General features: G+C 42.1%; 1 protein-coding gene across 9 annotated transcripts in view; it reads right to left on the minus strand.

The window, feature by feature from the left end:
* si:dkeyp-72e1.9 (syntaxin-binding protein 4) overlaps positions 1-19,153 on the minus strand; it is a 120,948-nt gene that overhangs the window by 27,076 nt on the left and 74,719 nt on the right. For 8 of the 9 annotated variants that reach the window (XM_029729150.1, XM_029729151.1, XM_029729155.1 and 5 more), the window contains exons 7-10: positions 13,969-14,086; positions 12,577-12,718; positions 3,841-3,947; positions 343-484 (exon numbers count right to left, since the gene is read on the minus strand). In XM_029729150.1, coding sequence (XP_029585010.1) covers positions 343-484; positions 3,841-3,947; positions 12,577-12,718; positions 13,969-14,086 — 509 coding nt within the window. The remainder of the gene's footprint in view (positions 1-342; positions 485-3,840; positions 3,948-12,576; positions 12,719-13,968; positions 14,087-19,153) is intronic. The other variant, XM_029729148.1, reaches the window with a different exon arrangement.

Here is a 19,153-nt window from a genome sequence, read left to right on the forward strand (position 1 = left end):
CAGACTAGAGCAGAAACCTACAGACCTGTATCAACATTACACCTGACTAGAGCAGTAACCTACAGACCTGTATCAACATTACACCTGACTAGAGCCGTAACCTACAGACCTATATCAACATTACATCAGACTATAGCAGTAACCTACAGATCTGAAATCTATCATCCCTGCCCTGAACCAGCGTACCTTCGAAGGACTTTATTAATTATTTGATCAAATGTTACTTTATAAACAGGTATATGATCTAACTACATTTAAGATGTGAAGAGGAAGAATGCTAACCTCGGGTGATGGATACTACTGAGAAGGAGGAGGAGAAGAGGAGGAGAGGAGAAGACTGACCTCTGGTGATCTGACGTGGACTTTTAAGCGTCCGGAGCTGTACCCGTTGCCAACGCTGCGCTGGACACCGTTGTGTGAAGACGTGCTGTTGGGGAACGGACCTTTACCAGGGATGAAAGCGATCTCCACCACCGCCTCTTGACTGGAGGGATAGATAGAACTTAGCAGTAGAACTTTACAACTTTAGAAGTATAGAACTATAAATTATAACTTTACAACTTTAGAAGTATAGAACTATAAATTATAACTTTACAACTTTAGAAGTATAGAACTATAAAGTATAACTTTACAACTTTAGAAGTATAGAACTATAAAGTATAACTTTAGAACTATAAAGTATAACTTTAGAACTATAAAGTAGAAGTATAACTTTAGAACTATAAAGTATAACTTTCGAACTATAAAGTATAACTTTAGAACTATAAAGTATAACTTTAGAACTATAAATTATAACTTTACAACTTTAGAAGTATAGAACTATAAATTATAACTTTACAACTTTAGAAGTATAGAACTATAAAGTATAACTTTACAACTTTAGAAGTATAGAACTATAAAGCATAACTTTAGAACTATAAAGTAGAAGTATAACTTTAGAACTATAAAGTATAACTTTAGAACTATAAAGTATAACTTTAGAACTATAAAGTATAACTTTAGAACTATAAAGTATAACTTTAGAACTATAAAGCATAACTTTAGAACTATAAAGTATAACTTTAGAACTATAAAGTATAACTTTAGAACTATAAAGTATAACTTTAGAACTATAAAGTATAACTTTACAACTTTAGAAGTATAGAACTATAAAGTATAACTTTAGAACTATAAAGTATAACTTTACAACTATAAAGTAGAAGTATAACTTTAGAACTATAAAGTATAACTTTAGAACTATAAAGTATAACTTTAGAACTTTAGAAGTATAGAACTATAAAGTATAACTTTAGAACTATAAAGTAGAAGTATAACTTTAGAACTATAAAGTATAACTTTAGAACTATAAAGCATAACTTTAGAACTATAAAGTATAATTTTAGAAGTATAGAACTATAAAGTTATACTTTAGAACTGTAAAGTATAACTATAGAACTATAAAGTAGAAGTATAACTTTAGAACTATAAAGTATAACTTTAGAACTATAAAGTATAACTTTAGAACTATAAAGTATAACTTTAGAACTATAAAGTATAACTTTAGAACTATAAAGTAGAAGTATAACTTTAGAACTATAAAGTATAACTTTAGAACTATAAAGTATAACTTTAGAACTATAAAGTATAACTTTACAACTATGAAGTATAACTTTAGAACTATAAAGTATAACTTTAGAACTATAAAGTATAACTTTACAACTATGAAGTATAACTTTAGAACTATAAAGCATAACTTTAGAACTATAAAGTATAATTTTAGAAGTATAGAACTATAAAGTTATACTTTAGAACTATAAAGTATAATTTTAGAAGTATAGAACTATAAAGTTATACTTTAGAACTATAAAGTATAACTTTAGAACTATAATGTATAACTTTAGAACTATAAAGTAGAAGTATAACTTTAGAACTATAAAGTATAACTTTAGAAGTATAGAACTATAAAGTATAACTTTAGAACTTTAGAACTATAAAGTATAACTTTAGAACTACAAAGTATAACTTTAGAACTGTAGAAGTATAGAACTATAAAGTATAACTTTACAACTTTGGAAGTATAGAACTATAACCTGTTCGACTTACCCTAGGATAGGGGGCGCCACAGCGCATTTTGGAAAAAAATCGTTCCCATTTTCAACGGCCTACTAATCAAAGTCAGAAGCTAAGACATGCATATACTTATTTTATATGGATAGAAAACACCCTAAATTTTCTAAAACTGTTTGAATGGTGTCTGTGAGTATAACAGAACTCGTATGGCAGTCAAAACCCCGAGACCGATTGAACCAGGAAGTGGAAATCTGAATTGTGGACTCGACTTCACAGCCTTACCTATAAATCACAACGTAAAAAAATGAAAATTGAGCACTTTCCAGTGCTTCCACTAGATGTCCCCAGTCTTTACAAAGTGTTTTGAGGGTTCTACGGTAGAAACTCAGTGAAAGAGACGATGTGGCAATTGGTCACAGTCGGAGGGCCATGAGCATTGTGACGTTGGCGGCCGTGTCTGCCCCCACCTTTGGAAGTTTTTTGAAACACAATGAAATCGTCCCACTTGAATCTGATTGGCTCTCTTGTTGAAACAGGCCCTGACGATTACTTGATACAACGTTTGACATGTTTGAACGACCCTAACTTACCGTAAACAGTCATTTTGCGTTAGACAGCTGCCGCCCACGGATCGACATTTGATTACAGCCTTAGGACGCGCTAACAAGAGGAAGCTAATGGAACATAAAGCATGGACTTTTTCGACCGAAAATACATTTGTCATGGACCTGGGACATCGGGAAGTGATTTCTGATGAAGACAACTAAAGGTGAGGGATTATTGGCGATATTATACAATATCAGATGTTACGTGCTATTGTTCACAGGTGGCGCCGAGCTAGGTTTTCGAGCTCAATTTCTGGGTATCGCATCCCATTTGATCTCAAAGTGTGATTACCCTGTAAAGTTAATTTAAAATCTGTTTTGACTGGTGTTTTCAAGAGATATTCATCTATAAATCTTAGATTGACAATATAAAAAAAAAAAATCGTTTTCGAATAGTTATTTATAAAATTGTAGCACTGTTTCCCGGGACGCATTTTATGGGAAATTGTTAGTCAACCTCAGGTGCCGATGTAAAATGCTGTTTTTATATAGAAATATGACCTTTATTGAACAAAAGATTGCATGCTGTGTGTAACATGATGTCCTAGGTGTGTCATCTGATGAAGTTTGTAAAAGGTTAGTGCTGCATTTAGCTGTTTTTTGGTTATATGTGATGGGTGTGCTTGCTCGGAAAATTCATATGATGCGACTTTTACCATGTACTCCTCTAACATAATCTAATATTGTGCTTTTCCTGTAAAACCTTTTTGAAATCGGACAACGAGGGTCGATTCAAGAGAGGTGTATCTATAAAACGATATGAGACAGCCCTATATTTGAAAAAAATATATATTGAATTTCGTTATGCTAATGTCGCTAGGAGTTTTCGCTGGAAAATGATCCCGCTAACGGGATGGTAGGCTGAAGAAGATAAAGTATAACTTTAGAACTACAAAGTATAACTTTAGAACTGTAGAAGTATAGAACTATAAAGTATAACTTTAGAACTATAAAGTATAACTTTAGAACTTTAGAAGTATAGAACTATAAAGTATAACTTTACAACTTTGGAAGTATAGAACTATAAAGTATAACTCTACAACTTCAGAAGTATAAAGTATATTATATCTCACATTTTTACTTTTGGTTTCATCTCACAAACTTGCAGTATATACGTTTTTGTACACACCAACACTTCTACCCCCACACAATTCAAACCCCAGCCCCACACCATCTGGTATCTCACCTGAATTTGACCTTGTTGACCATGCTCTTAGCCTCCTCGTGGGTCACACCTATCAAGGACTCCTTGTTGATGGCAATGAGCTGATCCCCTGGCCTCAGGCGCCCATCCTGCAAATGGGGGACAGCAGAAAATACGAATTACAAAAGCGTTATTCTACATGCAATGTGGACATTTGTTTTTGGCTTTACACACATAAAAACAGACATGAAAACATAATCAGGAGAACATCATCCTTTAAATAATTCAAAAAACTATACACAAGTGGTGCTTACAGTGTAACATACAGTTTATCAGTAGACTACAGTGTGTAACATACAGTTCATCAGTAGACTACAGTGTGTAACATACAGTTCATCAGTAGACTACAGTGTGTAACATACAGTTCATCAGTAGACTACAGTGTGTAACACACAGTTCATCAGTAGGCTGATGGGCAGCAGGTAGCCTACTGGTTAGAGCGTTGGGCCAGTAACCGAAAGGTTTGTGGATTGAATCCCCGAGCTGCCAAGGACAAAATCTGTCATTCTGCCCCTGAACAAGGCCGTTAACTCACTGTTCCTAGGCCGTCATTGTAAATAAGAATTTGTTCTTAACTGACTTGCCTAGTTAAATAAAGGTAAAAAAACAACAACTAGTGTGTAACATACAGACAGAGGAGAGCAGACAGACAGGCCAGAGCAGAGCAGACGATGCAGGTGTCCTGTTCTACATGATGCTGCATGTTGGCACAATGTGAGCAGAGGGCAGCTTTTCTAACAGCTAGAAAGGCCAACACATCACATCAGCAGTAATATGAGAATTCTCTCTCCACTGTCATTAACCGTCAGGGACACCCCAAGAGGAGGAGCGGTCTAATGGAATATAGAACCTTCTAGCATCACAATGTCCAGGTTCTATTGGAACCTTCTAGAATCACAATGTTTAGATTCTATGGAACATTCTAGAATCACAACGTCCAGGTTCTATGGAACCTTCTAGAATCAGAATGTTTAGGTTCTATGGAACCTTCTAGAATCAGATCACCCAGGTTCTATGGAACCTTCTAAAATCAGAACACCCAGGTTCTATGGAACCTTCTAGAATCAGAACATTTAGGTTCTATGGAACCTTCTAGAATCAGAACACCCAGGTTCTATGGAACCTTCTAGAATCAGAACGTTTAGGTTATATGGAACCTTATAGAATCCGAACACCCAGCTTTTATGGAACCTTCTAGAATCAAAATGTTTAGGTTCTATGGAACCTTCTAGCATCAGAATATTTAGGTTCTATGGTACTTCTAGAATCAGAACACCCAGGTTCTATGGAACCTTCTAGCATCAGAATATTTAGGTTCTATGGTACTTCTAGAATCAGAACACCCAGGTGCTATGGAACCTTCTAGAATCAGAATGTTTAGGTGCTATGGAACCTTATAAAATCACAGCATCCGGGTTATATGGAACCTTCTAGAATCAGAACACCCAGGTTATATGGAACCTTATAGAAACAGAATGTTTAGGTTCTATGGAACCTTCTAGAATCAGAATGTTTAGATTCTATGGAACCTTCCAGAATCGGAACATTTAGGTTCTATGGAACCTTCTAGAATCAGAACATTTAGGTTCTATGGAACCTTCTAGAATCAGAACACCCAGGTTCTATGGAACCTTCTAGAATCACAACATCCAGGTTCTATGGAACCTTCTAGCATCAGAACATTTAAGTTCCATGGTACTTCTAGAATCAGAACACCCAGGTTCTATGGAACCTTCTAGAATTTGAATGTTTAGGTTCTATGGAACCTTCTAGAATCAGAATGCTTAGGTTCTATGGAACCTTCTAGAATCCGAACACCCAGGTTCTATGGAACCTTCTAGAATCAGAACATTTAGGTTATATGGTACTTCTAGAATCAGAACACCCAGGTTCTATGGAACCTTCTGGAATCAGAATGTTTAGGTTCTATGGAAACTTCTAGAATCAGAGCACCCAGGTACTATGGAACCTTCTAGCATCACAATGTCCAGGTACTATGGAACCTTCTAGAATCAGAACACCCAGGTTCTATGGAACCTTCTAGAATCAGAACGTTTAGGTACTATGGTACTTCCAGAATCAGAACACCCAGGTTCTATGGAACCTTCTAGAATCTGAATGTTTAGGTGCTATGGAACCTTCTAGAATCACAACATTCAGGTTCTATGGAACCTTCTAAAATCAGAATGTTTAGGTGCTATGGAACCTTCTAGAATCACAGCGTCCAGGTTCTATGGAACCTTCTAGAATCAGAACACCCAGGTTATATGGAACCTTGTAGAATCAGAATGTTTAGATTCTATGGAACCTTATGGAATCAGAACATTTAGGTTCTATGGAACCTTCTAGAATCTGAATGTTTAGGTGCTATGGAACCTTCTAGAATCACAACATTCAGGTTCTATGGAGCCTTCTAGAATCAGAATGTTTAGGTGCTATGGAACCTTCTAGAATCATAACATTCAGGAAAACATAACTGAAAAATCTAAGTCAGAGCAGAGAGCCTCTGATCCTTCTACATCCCATTACATGGCTTTGGAAAATATACATGACACACAAGATTAATAGACCAGCAGGATAGAGACAGGATTGGGATGAGAAGAGGGTGGGCCGTTTCCATACAAGAGAACATTTCTATGACTGTCATACCACCAACCAAGAGTTACACACACACACACACACACACACACACACACACACACACACCTGGTTTTACTGTAAGAGAGAAAGCTCATCTGAGCTACTCTCACATCGTGTACTGTAGGACTTTAAAACGAGGCAGACATTGTGTTGGAGTTATTTTTAGGATGCTTAGATTGTGGATGATTCATTAGCTGAGGAAATGAGCTGCTGTATGTTTTACTGTTTGATGACTAGGATTTGGTTAAACAGCCTCTTAGGAGTCACTACATTTAACATCATGTATCCTGTTGTTTTACAGTATTTCACAAGGACACCGCTAACAGTAGCTAAGCCTTATCCCATTCTGGGGGAATGTTGACAGTTGAAAAGGGATTTTACTTGCTTGCACATGTACTTTCCCAGCAGCATACCACCCTACATCCTACTTCTGGCTTGCGTCTAAAGCTAAGCAGGGTTGGTCCTGGATGGGAGACCTGATGCTGCTGGAAGTGGTGATGGAGGGCCAGTAGGAAGCACTCTTTCCTCTGGTTCCCCCAAAAATATCTCAATACCCCAGGGCAGTGATTGGTGACATTGCCCTGTGTAGGGTGCTGTCTTTCAGATGGGACGTTAAACTGGTGTCCTGACTCTCTGTGGTCACTAAAGATACCAGTATTGTAAGAGTAGGGGTGTTAACCCCAGTGTCCTGGTTAAATTCCCAATATCGTCCTCATACCATCATGGCCACCTAATCATCCCCAGCTTCCAATTGGCTCATTCATCCCCCTCCTCTCCCCTGTAACTACTCCCCAGGTCATTGCTGTGAATGAGAATGTGTTCTCAGTCAACTTACCTGGTAAAGTAAGGGATAAAAAATAAGTACTGACACTCACTTCACTACAGTGGTTAGCTAAACACTGAGGTAGCTGGTCTTGGACCAGAGGTTGCCTGGGTATGTGAGCTAAACACTGAGGTAGCTGGTCCTGGATCAGTGGTTGCCTGGATATGTGAGCTAAACACTGAGGTAGCTGGTCCTGGATCAGTGGTTGCTTGTTGCCTGGGTATGTGAGCTAAACACTGAGGTAGCTGGTCCTGGATCAGTGGTTGTCTGGGTATGTGAGTTAAACACTGAGGTAACTGGTCCCGGACCAGTGTACCAACAGATCTGATACCAGGCTAACTGAATATTAGTAGAAGTATATTCAGTTTATTGTATCTCATACACCTGATGGTCAGAATGTGAGATAGCAACACCCTACTGTTCTGTTCTGTGAAACAGCTCTGGGGTCTGCTGTGTCTGTGTGCTCTGTGGCTCTGGGCCTGCCATGGCTGTGTTCTCTGTGGTTCTGGGCCTGCCGTGGCTGTGTGATTCTGGGCCTGCCGTGTCTGTGTGCTGTGTGGTTCTGGGCCTGCCAAGGCTGTGTGCTGTGTGGTTCTGGGCCTGCCAAGGCTGTGTGCTGTGTGGTTCTGGGCCTGCCGTGGCTGTGTGCTGTGTGGTCCTGTGCTCTGTGCTCTGCCACCACTGTGTCATGGTTAGGAAGCTATCTGGCTCTGTACAGTGTTTCCCAACCCTGGTCCTCCAGTACCCCAACAGTACAGTTTAGTTGTTTCCCTGGTCCTCCAGTACCCCCAACAGTACAGTTTAGTTGTATCCCTGGTCCTCCAGTACCCCAACAGCACAGTTTAGTTATATCCCTGGTCCTCCAGTACCCCCAACATTACAGTTTAGTTGTATCCCTGGTCCTCCAGTACCCCAACAGTACAGTTTAGTTGTATCCCTGGTCCTCCAGTACCCCAACAGTACAGTTTAGTTGTATCCCTGGTCCTCCAGTACCCCAACAGTACAGTTTAGTTGTATCCCTGGTCCTCCAGTACCCCAACAGTACAGTTTAGTTGTATCCCTGGTCCTCCAGTACCCCAACAGTACAGTTTAGTTGTATCCCTGGTCCTCCAATACCCCCAACAGTACAGTTTAGTTATATCCCTGGTCCTCCAGTACCCCCAACAGTACAGTTTAGTTGTATCCCTGGTCATCCAGTACCCCAACAATACAGTTTAGTTGTATCCCTGGTCCTCCAGTACCCCCAACAGTACAGTTTAGTTGTATCCCTGGTCATCCAGTACCCCAACAGTACAGTTTAGTTGTATCCCTGGTCCTCCAGTACCCCAACAGTACAGTTTAGTTGTATCCCTGGTCCTCCAGTACCCCAACAGTACAGTTTAGTTGTATCCCTGGTCCTCCAGTACACAACTAAACTGTACTGTTGGGGTTGGGCTGTTGGTGGTACTGGAGGACCAGGGTTGGAAAACACTGATATAGAACAAAGATATCAGTTGCAGCACTATGTATGTATGTATGTATATGTATGTACAGTTGAAGTCGGAAGTTTACATACACCTTAGCCAAATACATTTAAACTCTGTTTTTCACAATTCCTGACATTTAATCCTAATAAAAATTCCCTGTCTTAGGTCAGTTAGGATCACCACTTTATGTTAAGAATGTGAAATGTCAGAATAATAGTAGAGAGAATGATTTATCATCAGCTTTTATTTCTTTCATCCCATTCCCAGTCTGTCAGAAGTTTACATACACTCAATTAGTATTTGGTAGCATTGCCTTTAAATTGTTTAACTTGGGTCAAACATTTTGGGTAGCCTTCCACAAGCTTCCCACAATAAGTTGTTTGAATTTTGGCCCATTCCTCCTGACGGAGCTGGTGTAACTGAGTCAGGTTTGTAGGCCTCCTTGCTCGCACACACTTTTTCAGTTCTGCCCAAAAATCTTTTATTGGATTAAGGTCAGGGCTTTGTGATGGCCACTCCAATACCTTGACTTTGTTGTCCTAAAGCCATCTTGCCACAACTTTGGAAGTAATCAAATCAAATTGTATTGGTCACATACACATGGTTAGCAGATGTTAATGCGAGTGTAACGAAATGCTTGTAGTATGCTTGGGGTCATTGTCCATTTGGAAGACCCATTTGCGACCAAGCTTTAACTTCCTAACTGATGTCTTGAGATGTTGCTTCAATATATCCACGTAATTTTCCTCCCTCATGATGCCATCTATTTTGTGTAGTGCACCAGTCCCTCCTGCAGAAAAGTACCCCCACAACATGATGCTGCCACCCCCGTGTTTCACGGTTGGGATGGTGTTCTTCGGCTTGCAAGTCTCCCCCCTTTTTCCTCCAAACATTACAATGGTCATTATGGCCAAACTTCTATATTTGTTTCATCAGACCAGAGGACATTTCTCCAAAAAGTACGATCTTTGTCCCCATGTGCAGTTGCAAACCGTAGTCTGGCTTTTTTATGGCGGTTTTGGAGCAGTGGCTTCTTCTTTGTTGAGAGGCCTTTCATATTTATGTCGATATAGGACTCATTTTACTGTGGATATAGATACTTTTGTACCTGTTTCCTCCAGAATCTTCACAGGGTCCTTTGCTGTTGTTCTGGGATTGACTTGCACTTTTCACACCAAAGTATGTTCATCTCTAGGAAACAGAACACGTCTCCTTCCTGAGCGGTATGACGGCTGCGTGGTCCCATGGTGTTTATACTTGCATACTATTGTTTTTACAGATGAACGTGGTACCTTCAGGTGTTTGGAAATTTCTCCCAAGGATGAACCAGACTTGTGGAGGTCTACAATGTTTTTTCTGAGGTCTTGGCTGATTTCTTTTGATTTTCCCATGATGTCAAGCAAAGAGGCACTGAGTTTGAAGATAGGCCTAGAAATACATCCACAGATACACCTCCAATTGACTGAAATTATGTCAATTAGCCTATCAAAAGCTTCTAAAGCCATGACATAATTTTCTGGAATTTTCCAAGCTGTTTAAAGGCACAGTCAACTTAGTGTATGTAAACTTCTGATCCACTGGAATTGTGACACAGGGAATTATAAGTGAAATCATACGTCTGTAAAGAATTGCTGTAAAAATGACTTGTGTCATGCACAAAGTAGATGTCCTAACCGACTTGCCCAAACTATAGTTTGTTAACAATACATTTGTGGAGTGGTTGAAAAAACAGTTTTAATGTCTCCAACCTAAGTGTATGTAAACTTCTGACTTCAACTGTATATATCTATTTCTCTATGTCTCCATCTCTCTATTTACAGTAATTATTCAGTGTCCTCAGTAATTATTGGGACAGTGAAGCATGTTTTCTTCTTATGGCTCTATACTTCAAAAGTTTGGATTTGAAATCAAACAATGACTGTGAGGTTAAAGTGCAGACTGTCAGCTTTAATTTGAGGGTATTTTAATCCATATCGGGTGAACTGTTTAAAAATGACAGCATTTTTTTGTACATAGTCACCCCATCTATCACACTGCAGGTGAAAGGTGCAGCATGGACAACCCTTCTCATCCTGCCCCCTCCATTAGTGTCAGCTTTCCAGAGAGGTTCGGAATATGGACAACCCTCATCTATTCCCTCACATCCTGCCCTCCCCCATCCTACCCCTCTCCTCTCACCTTTTCCTATCAGTGTCATATTTCTGGGAGTGGGCAGATGGGGGACAGGACAGGAAGTGCTGTGGGGGTGGTAGAGGCTAGATGGTAGGGAGATAGAGGTCAGGGAGTACTGTGGGGTGGTAGAGGCTAGATGGTAGGGAGGTAGAGGTCAGGGGGACAGGAAGTACTGTGGGGGTAGTAGAGGCTAGATGGTAGGAAAGTAGAGGTCAGGACAGGGAGTGCTCTGGGGATGGTAGAGGCTAGATGGTAGGAAGGTAGAAGTCAGGACAGGGAGTGCTGTGGGGATGGTAGAGGCTAGATGGTAGGGAGGTAGAGGTCAGGGAGTGCTGTGGGGTGGTAGAGGCTTGATGGTAGGAAGGTAGAGGTCAGGGGGACAGGCAGTACTGTGGGGGTAGTAGAGGCTAGATGGTAGGAAGGTAGAGGACAGGGAGTGCTGTGGGGGTGGTAGAGAATAGATGGTAGGGAGGTAGAGATCAGGGAGTGCTGTGGGGGTGGTAGAGGCTAGATGGTAGGAAGGTAGAGGACAGGGAGTGCTGTGGGGGTGGTATGTCGACATGTCTAATGTAACTCCATTTCTAATTAGAGCAGATTGATGTTACCATGTCGACATGCCTAATGTAACTCCATTTCTAAGTAGAGCAGATTGACGTTACCATGTCGACATGCCTAATGTAACTCCATTTCTAAATAGAGCAGATTGACGTTACCATGTCGACATGTCTAATGTAACTCCATTTCTAAGTAGAGCAGATTGACGTTACCATGTCGACATGTCTAATGTAACTCCATTTCTAAGTAGAGCAGATTGTCGTTACCATGTCGACATGTCTAATGTAACTCCATTTCTAAGTAGAGCAGATTGACGTTACCATGTCGACATGTCTAATGTAACTCCATTTCTAAGTAGAGCAGATTGACGTTACCATGTCGACATGTCTAATGTAACTCCATTTCTAAGTAGAGCAGATTGACGTTACCATGTCGACATGCCTAATGTAACTCCATTTCTAAGTAGAGCAGATTGACGTTACCATGTCGACATGCCTATTGTAACTCCATTTCTAAGTAGAGCAGATTGACGTTACCATGTCGACATGCCTAATGTAACTCCATTTCTAAATAGAGCAGATTGACGTTACCATGTCGACATGCCTAATGTAACTCCATTTCTAAGTAGAGCAGATTGACGTTACCATGTCGACATGCCTAATGTAACTCCATTTCTAAGTAGAGCAGATTGACGTTACCATGTCGACATGCCTAATGTAACTCCATTTCTAAATAGAGCAGATTGACGTTACCATGTCGACATGCCTAATGTAACTCCATTTCTAAATAGAGCAGATTGACGTTACCATGTCGACATGCCTAATGTAACTCCATTTCTAAATAGAGCAGATTGACGTTACCATGTCGACATGCCTAATGTAACTCTTCCCACCATATTCATCGTTGACTGGATGTTCTACTAGTGGTCTGGTTCATTTCATCCCAGTGTTAAAATCCAATGGAGGTAACTATGACTACAGTATCTGTTATGAAGTGAATCTATGAGAAGGGGTTCTCCACTGGTACCCTGTTCTTTCAGGATGGATCCCATTGGTGACTTACCCTGTGGCAGTCTCCCCCAGACAGAACCTCCTGGATGAAGACTGCAGGGCCGTCCGGTCTATTGGAGCCTCCGCCGATGGTGATGCCCAGACTAGAGGAGCGGGCTACAGAGATCAGCTGGATCACACCCTCTCCTGGGTGACTGGAGACAGGAGGAGGAAAGGATGGGGATATATTATATACTATAAGACAGACAGACACATACAAACTCTCTCAAATACACACCCAGTCACAGCAACAGTCACAGATAGTAGAACATAGATACAGGTGAACTAACTGTACAACCCATTCATACGGTAGATACATCAACATCAATGGTTAAACTGTACTATATTGTAGCGAGCTTAACACAACTCCTAGCCACCTTGTCAAGAGCTTTGGATCTCTTGGCGTAATGGCTAAGGTGCTGGGTTGACAGTCGCTGGACCCGGATCGAGTTCCAGTCGGGGCTACCCCCTGAATTAGCTACAATAGCTATACCTGAGGGAGCGCAGTCGCTGGACCCGGGTCGAGTCCCAGTCGGGGCTACCCCCTGAATTAGCTACAATAGCTATACCTGAGGGAGCGCAGTCGCTGGACCCGGGTCGAGTCCCAGTCGGGGCTACCCCCTGAATTAGCTACAATAGCTATACCTGAGGGAGCGCAGTCGCTGGACCCGGGTCGAGTCCCAGTCGGGGCTACCCCCTGAATTAGCTACAATAGCTATACCTGAGGGAGCGCAGTCGCTGGACCCGGGTCGAGTCCCAGTCGGGGCTACCCCCTGAATTAGCTACAATAGCTATACCTGAGGGAGCGCAGTCGCTGGACCCGGGTCGAGTCCCAGTCGGGGCTACCCCCTGAATTAGCTACAATAGCTATACCTGAGGGAGCGCAGTCGCTGGACCCGGGTCGAGTCCCAGTCGGGGCTACCCCCTGAATTAGCTACAATAGCTATACCTGAGGGAGCGCAGTCGCTGGACCCGGGTCGAGTCCCAGTCGGGGCTACCCCCTGAATTAGCTACAATAGCTATACCTGAGGGAGCGCAGTCGCTGGACCCGGGTCGAGTCCCAGTCGGGGCTACCCCCTGAATTAGCTACAATAGCTATACCTGAGGGAGCGCAGTCGCTGGACCCGGGTCGAGTCCCAGTCGGGGCTACCCCCTGAATTAGCTACAATAGCTATACCTGAGGGAGCGCAGTCGCTGGACCCGGGTCGAGTCCCAGTCGGGGCTACCCCCTGAATTAGCTACAATAGCTATACCTGAGGGAGCGCAGTCGCTGGGCCCGGGTCGAGTCCCAGTCGGGGCTACCCCCTGAATTAGCTACAATAGCTATACCTGAGGGAGCGCAGTCGCTGGACCCGGGTCGAGTCCCAGTCGGGGCTACCCCCTGAATTAGCTACAATAGCTATACCTGAGGGAGCGCAGGAGAGGGTTGTTGTAGGTGCTCTGAGAGCCAGCAGGACTCAAAAGCAAAGGACTCTGGGAGCGTGACGAGGACCCGGACGATGTGCTGTCCAGATATCTGCCTGCTTAGAAAGGAGGAGAGACAGGGAACAGTTAGAGACAAAGAACAGTTAGAGACAGGGAACAGTTAGAGACAGGGAACAGTTAGAGACAGGGAACAGTTAGAGACAGGGAACAGTTAGAGACAGGGAACAGTTAGAGACAGGAACAGTTAGAGACAGGGAACAGTTAGAGACAGGGAACAGTTAGAGACAGGGAACCGTTAGAGACAGGGAACAGTTAGAGACAGGGAACAGTTAGAGACAGGGAACAGTTAGAGACAGGGAACAGTTAGAGACAGGGAACAGTTAGAGACATGGAACAGTTAGAGACAGGGAACCGTTAGAGACAGGGAACCGTTAGAGACAGGGAACCGTTAGAGACAGGGAACAGTTAGAGACAGGGAACAGTTAGAGACAGGGAACAGTTAGAGACAGGGAACAGTTAGAGACAGGGAACAGGGTCTTGGGATGCAAACAGGGTCTCCAGACGTTCCACCAGAGGGCAGTGTAAATAGGTACTAGTACATATTGAAAGAGGACTGACCCCTCAGTCAGTTTCCTGCCTCTACAGATATCCTATTAAACGCTCCGGATGGGAGTAGAGAGCCGCTGCCCCTGGACTTCATAAAGCAGTTCCTGACAAGTGTTTAGTTTAGTAAGCTTGATCTCCTCTAAGCTGTAAATAATACTCTACATGCTGCCCTGTGCTATTTCTTTTTTAGCCCTGAAATCTAAAAGGAAACGGACAGGAACAGAAATTGCCTGTCTTACGGAAGGGATGTTACCGGGCTTATATAGTTGTCTTTGATTTGGACATTACAACGCAAAACTAATGTCAGCCTTTAAAAAATGTCTACAATGTTATTCGCTTCATGAAAACATACATTTCCATTGAGATATATTTCCTTGAGATGTCATTGCAATTCACTGACCCAATGATGAAAAACTAGGCAATTCAATGACTCAATGATGAAAAACTAGGTAATTCACTGACACAATGATGAAAAACTAGGCAATTCACTGACACAATGATGAAAAACTAGGCAATTCACTGACACAATGATGAAAAACTAGGCAATTCACTGACACAATGATGAAAAACTAGGTAATTTCAAGACTGGGCATTCAACTGAGACTGCTCTTCTCTGTGTCACGGAGGCTCTCCGCACTGCTAAAGCTAACTCTCTCTCCTCTGCTCTCATCCTTCTAGACCTATCTGCTGCCTTTGATACTGTGAACCATCAGATCCTCCTCTCCACCCTCTCCGAGCTGGGCATCTCCGGCGCAGCCCACGCTTGGATTGCGTCCTACCTGACAGGTCGCTCCTACCAGGTGGCGTGGCGAGAATCTGTCTCCGCACCACGTGCTCTCACCACTGGTGTCCCCCAGGGCTCTGTTCTAGGCCCTCTCCTATTCTCACTATACACCAAGTCACTTGGCTCTGTCATATCCTCACATGGTCTCTCCTATCATTGCTATGCAGACGACACACAATTAATCTTCTCCTTTCCCCCTTCTGATAACCAGGTGGCGAATCGCATCTCTGCATGTCTGGCAGACATATCAGTGTGGATGACGGATCACCACCTCAAGCTGAACCTCGGTAAGACGGAGCTGCTCTTCCTCCCGGGGAAGGACTGCCCGTTCCATGATCTCGCCATCACGGTTGACAACTCCCTTGTGTCCTCCTCCCAGAGTGCTAAGAACCTTGGCGTGACCCTGGACAACACCCTGTCGTTCTCCACTAACATCAAGGCGGTGACCCGATCCTGTAGGTTCATGCTCTACAACATTCGCAGAGTACGACCCTGCCTCACACAGGAAGCGGCGCAGGTCCTAATACAGGCACTTGTCATCTCCCGTCTGGATTACTGCAACTCGCTGTTGGCTTGGCTCCCTGCCTGTGCCATTAAACCCCTACAACTCATCCAGAACGCCGCAGCCCGTCTGGTGTTCAACCTTCCCAAGTTCTCTCACGTCACCCCGCTCCTCCGCTCTCTCCACTGGCTTCCAGTTGAAGCTCGCATCCGCTACAAGACCATGGTGCTTGCCTACGGAGCTGTGAGGGGAACGGCACCTCCGTACCTTCAGGCTCTGATCAGGCCCTACACCCAAACAAGGGCACTGCGTTCATCCACCTCTGGCCTGCTCGCCTCCCTACCTCTGAGGAAGCACAGTTCCCGCTCAGCCCAGTCAAAACTGTTCGCTGCACTGGCACCCCAATGGTGGAACAAGCTCCCTCACGACGCCAGGACAGCGGAGTCAATCACCACCTTCCGGAGACACCTGAAACCCCACCTCTTTAAGGAATACCTGGGATAGGATAAAGTAATCCTTCTAACCCCCCCCCCTTAAAAGATTTAGATGCACTATTGTAAAGTGGTTGTTCCACTGGATATCATAAGGTGAATGCACCAATTTGTAAGTCGCTCTGGATAAGAGCGTCTGCTAAATGACTTAAATGTAAATGTAATTCACTGATACAATAACGAAAAACTAGGCAATTCACTGACACAATGATGAAAAAGTAGGTAATTCACTGACACAATGATGAAAAACTAGATAATTCACTGACACAATGATGAAAAACTAGGTAATTCACTGACACAATGATGAAAAACTAGGTAATTCACTGACTCAATGATGAAAAACTAGGCAATTCACTGACACAATGATGAAAAACTAGGTAATTCACTGACACAATGATGAAAAACTAGATAATTCACTGACACAATGATGAAAAACTAGGTAATTCACTGACACAATGATGAAAAACTAGGTAATTCACTGACTCAATGATGAAAAACTAGGTAATTCACTGACTCAATGATGAAAAACTAGGTAATTCACTGACTCAATGATGAAAAACTAGGTAATTCACTGACACAATGATGAAAAACTAGGTAATTCACTGACTCAATGATGAAAAACTAGGTAATTCACTGCCACAATGATGAAAAACTAGGTAATTCACTGACACAAAGATGAAAAACTAGGTAATTCATTGACTCAATGATGAAAAACTAGGTAATTCACTGACACAATGATGAAAAACTAGGTAATTCACTGACTCAATGATGAAAAACTAGGTAATTCACTGACACAATGATGAAAAACTAGGTAATTCATTGACTCAATGATAAAAAACTAGGCAAAACAAGGTGACATCTCACTTGAGATGAACCCCTAATACACAACATCAACAACAACATTTACAATGACAGACTTCTCCTAATGAAGGGGGCTGAAACCTCAATATACTTACAATGACCAGATCTGTCAACAACCTTGTAAACCTTTGTTTCCCTTCTCTCTCCTTTTTAGACAGCCGTTGTGTGTGTGTGTGTGTCTGTGTGTCTGTGTGTGTGTGTGTGTGTGTGTGTGTGTGTGTGTGTGTGTGTGTGTGTGTGTGTGTGTGTGTACATGTATCACCCACAGCAGAAACAGATGTTAGCAATTGCATAATGGACAACGGCGCTCGCTGTCATGAGACATTTTCAAAGGCCCACTCACATACTGGATAATCTAGCTATAGTACTGTATACTTTAAAGGATCAGCAGCATGTTACTGAGGTTTTCATCTCACTACAGTACTGTACACTTTAAAGGATCAGCAGCATGTTACTGAGGATTTCATCTCACTACAGCACTGTACACTTTAAAGGATCAGCAGCATGTTACTGAGGTTTTCATCTAGCTACAGTACTGTACACTTTAAAGGATCAGCAGCATGTTACTGAGGTTTTCATCTCACTACTGTACTGTACACTTTAAAGGATCAGCAGCATGTTACTGAGGTTTTCATTTAGCTACAGTACTGTACGCTTTAAAGGATCAGCAGCATGTTACTGAGGTTTTCATTTAGCTACAGTACTGTACGCTTTAAAGGATCAGCAGCATGTTACTGAGGTTTTCATCTAGCTACAGTACTGTACACTTTAAAGGATCAGCAGCATGTTACTGAGGTTTTCATCTAGCTACAGTACTGTACACTTTAAAGGATCAGCAGCATGTTACTGAGGTTTTCATCTAGCTACAGTACTGTACGCTTTAAAGGATCAGCAGCATGTTACTGAGGTTTTCATCTAGCTACAGTACTGTACGCTTTAAAGGATCAGCAGCATGTTACTGAGGTTTTCATTTAGCTACAGTACTGTACACTTTAAAGGATCAGCAGCATGTTACTGAGGTTTTCATTTAGCTACAGTACTGTACGCTTTAAAGGAACAGCAGCATGTTACTGAGGTTTTCATTTAGCTACAGTACTGTACACTTTAAAGGATCAGCAGCATGTTACTGAGGTTTTCATCTAGTTTTTCTGCTATAAAGTAGGTCTGTAAGTTACTATGATCAGAAAGGTTTTATTTGTATCTAGTGATATAGTACACAAACACATTATACTGCTGTAAAGTAATTCTGTAAATTACTATAATCCGAAAGGTTTCCGTTTTGTCTAGTTATATAGTACACAAACACATTTTACAGGTGTAAAGTAAAGTGGTGATTTCATAGGGGGTCTGAGCACTGTACAAAATTGTTTAAAAGCGGGGGCGAAAAATAAAGATCAAGACAGGACACATAGTATTGATTGGATGGGAGGTCATCACTGTCATATACTGAGCTGGATATGTGTTTAAGATGTAGCACATACCATGTTTAAATAGAGGGGGGGAGACAGGACATATACAGTATTTGTGGGGGTTATACCATGTTGAAATAGAGGGGGGAGACAGGACATATACAGTATTTGTGGGGGTTATACCATGTTGAAATAGAGGGGAGACAGGACATATACAGTATTTGTGGGGGTTATACCATGTTGAAATAGAGGGGGGAGACAGGACATATACAGTATTTGTGGGGGTTATACCATGTTGAAATAGAGGGGAGATACAGGACATATACAGTATTTGTGGGGGTTATACCATGTTGAAATAGAGGGGGGAGACAGGACATATACAGTATTTGTGGGGGTTATACCATGTTGAAATAGAGGGGAGAGACAGGACATATACAGTATTTGTGGGGGTTATACCATGTTGAAATAGAGGGGAGAGACAGGACATATACAGTATTTGTGGGGGTTATACC

The sequence above is a fragment of the Salmo trutta genome, chromosome 32 (genome assembly GCF_901001165.1).
Source record: "Salmo trutta chromosome 32, fSalTru1.1, whole genome shotgun sequence".
Taxonomy (NCBI): domain Eukaryota; kingdom Metazoa; phylum Chordata; class Actinopteri; order Salmoniformes; family Salmonidae; genus Salmo; species Salmo trutta.